We start from the raw sequence: 2430 nt of genomic DNA, 5'->3' as shown, positions 1-2430 counted from the left end.
TCTTTGCCTATCTTGAAAGCAAAGGTTGGTCAGTGTTGCATGCCTGAACAAACTTCTGAGCTGCTCCTGTCACAAGTATATAGTAAGTATCTAAAGGTTCTGCTTCTTTTTGAATTTTTGTTCACAAATAGTTAATCGTATTTATTGTTTTAGGTAAAAGAATTTGTCTTCCTTCGGGATGGATTCGCACTTTGCCCCCTGCCGATTATACATGGGTGTCAAAGGCCCTGTTCAGGTGGTCTCCAGAGATGCAGCCTGAAATGGACTATGCTAGGGTGGATAGGATGTGGTGGTACCCGTCGTTCCCACCTCTTACCTTAACTGAAGAGCCAGAGATGGGATGCTACTTTGGGCATGCATTGTTCCTCTGGATGCCACAAAAGCTGTGGAACGTGAAACTTATCTGTCCACATTCAGACTGCCTGAAGGAAGAGCTCACGTCAGCAGGCCTGCATAAGGAGCTCAGGCAGGTAGTCGACATGGAAGGGTCATACTTCATGGCATCTGAGCGTCTGGTTTGTGGGAAATGCAAGCGGAAATGGATTAGCTGGAGTCATGATGTAGTGTCACAACTTGATATAGGTCATAGAGTCCAGTTCCCTTGCATTCTTGCATCACAGGTGGCTTGTGACATGAAGGTCGTTCACTTTAAACGTCAGAGACATTTGGGGCCCAGCGTCAGCCAAATCCAGAAGAAAATGGAGGAACATCACACTGAGGTTTGGCTGCAAAAGACCGTTCAGTATCTAACAGATTGCAGAAGCTTTGCCCATCCTGCACAGTTTCAAGATCCACCCGCCATGCCTCCCCTTCCCAAACATTGTTGGTTGAGGCAAGTGTTCGCTCTTGACGTACTTCACCGAATGAATGAGATCAAGGCCAGCATAACCTCCAAGTTTGGTCGTGTGCTAAAGATGGGTTCCACCAAAGAGTGTCTCAGGAACTTCTCAGGAACTTGGACGACCAGTGTTGCCAATGAACACGGGCAGGTTATCATGTCGGTGCTTACAGAAAACAAAGAGTCTGGTCTTGATGGGATGATCTCCGGTGTCATAAATAGGTACAAGGTAGCCGCAGAGGCTCCTCCTGAAGTTCTGTATGCCAATGGAGACTGCTGTGGGTCTAACTCTCTCAGAAAAGCATTCAAAGAGTGGAAGGACATGGAGGTACGGTTGAACATCTCGGAGTTCATGCGAAGGATTTCTGTGGGCTGCACGTCAGAGTCCCATCAGATATACGCGACATTCGTGGACCGCCTCACCCATTGTATTTTCAAATGGGATGAGGAGGACCTGAAGCAGCTGAAGGAGGCGAAGCAAAATGAGCTCAATTCCGATATCGTCCAGCCTTCTGATGATGAACTAATGCATCACCTCAGCAGAAGCGAGTTGGCCCTCCACTGTAGACGAACCATGCGTGATGTAAGGGAGATCGAAGAACTCATCACAGCACTCATTCGGCTCTATGATGGGGAGGCGGGATGGGACTCATCAGGAGTGCCTCTCTTTAGTTCCAATATAATGGCTGCGATATGGGATTCCCAGAAGAAACATTTGCCGTGTATAGTGGATCCTCTTGGTGTACAACTGTATGAGCAGACTGGGACACTGGTGAAGGGAGGCCACCTTCTGCCAACCTACAAATGTTTCAGAGGTTCCACCTCCATTGAATCTTTCCACCAGCATCTGAACCAGCTCATTCCAGGTAAATTAATTATCAGTCAATTTTTGTTTGTTTGTTTGTTTTAGTCTCTTATTCTCAAAAGGCACTACACTTGCAATGCTATGTCAACAGTGTGCCTGTTGCAAGTGGCACAACACAACTAGATAGCCATAATCAAAATATCTGTCTGTACTGCAGTAGCTCAGTGTTGCAATGCTTGCAATGACAGTTTTATTGGTTTTTAATGAGAGTGATGATAATTATATGCAGGATGATGTGTTTGCACAATGTCTGAACACAGTATGAAACATTAGTACGCTTTGTGAAATATAAAGAGATTTCACGGCATTGTGTATTATATTTCAGGGGTGCCAGCTTGTTCTACATTTCTCCAAATTGAGTTTTTGGATGGATTGGTCAGGTGGAATGAAGCGACTGCTGTGGCCTCAGAGGGCCTGCAGACACCTCAGTCTTGCATTGGGGTTCTTCAACAAGCTGTCGACCAGCTCGGAGAGGAAGTGCTTGGAAAGAACATTGTGTCTCCTATCAGTACAAGTAAATACACTAGTAAGTTAGATATTATCTTCTCATAGCTGAAGGGACAGTTCACCAAAAATACGAACTCACCCTCATGTCATTCCACTATACAATGGAAACAGTAAGAAGAGTGGGATACATGTACAAATAATAAATTACATGAAATCCATCTGGAAATTTCAAACAGATTTTTTATCTCTTTTAAAACTAGATTTGATCAAGTGGTATTTA

General features: G+C 44.8%; 1 protein-coding gene across 1 annotated transcript in view; it reads left to right on the top strand.

Moving 5' to 3' along the window:
* Nucleotides 1-950: 950 nt before the first annotated feature.
* LOC107589499 (uncharacterized) overlaps nucleotides 951-2430 on the top strand; it is a 4298-nt gene continuing 2818 nt past the window's right edge. Inside the window, exons 1-2 of the mRNA XM_016277953.1 lie at nucleotides 951-1704; nucleotides 2029-2229. Of these exons, the coding sequence (XP_016133439.1) occupies nucleotides 996-1704; nucleotides 2029-2229 (910 nt within the window). The 5' untranslated portion in view covers nucleotides 951-995. The remainder of the gene's footprint in view (nucleotides 1705-2028; nucleotides 2230-2430) is intronic.

The sequence above is a fragment of the Sinocyclocheilus grahami genome, unplaced genomic scaffold (genome assembly GCF_001515645.1).
Source record: "Sinocyclocheilus grahami isolate Dianchi unplaced genomic scaffold, SAMN03320097.WGS_v1.1 scaffold116.1, whole genome shotgun sequence".
NCBI lineage: Eukaryota > Metazoa > Chordata > Actinopteri > Cypriniformes > Cyprinidae > Sinocyclocheilus > Sinocyclocheilus grahami.
Note: the sequence above shows the minus strand (reverse complement) of the source record. Positions and strands in the feature narration are given on the sequence as shown.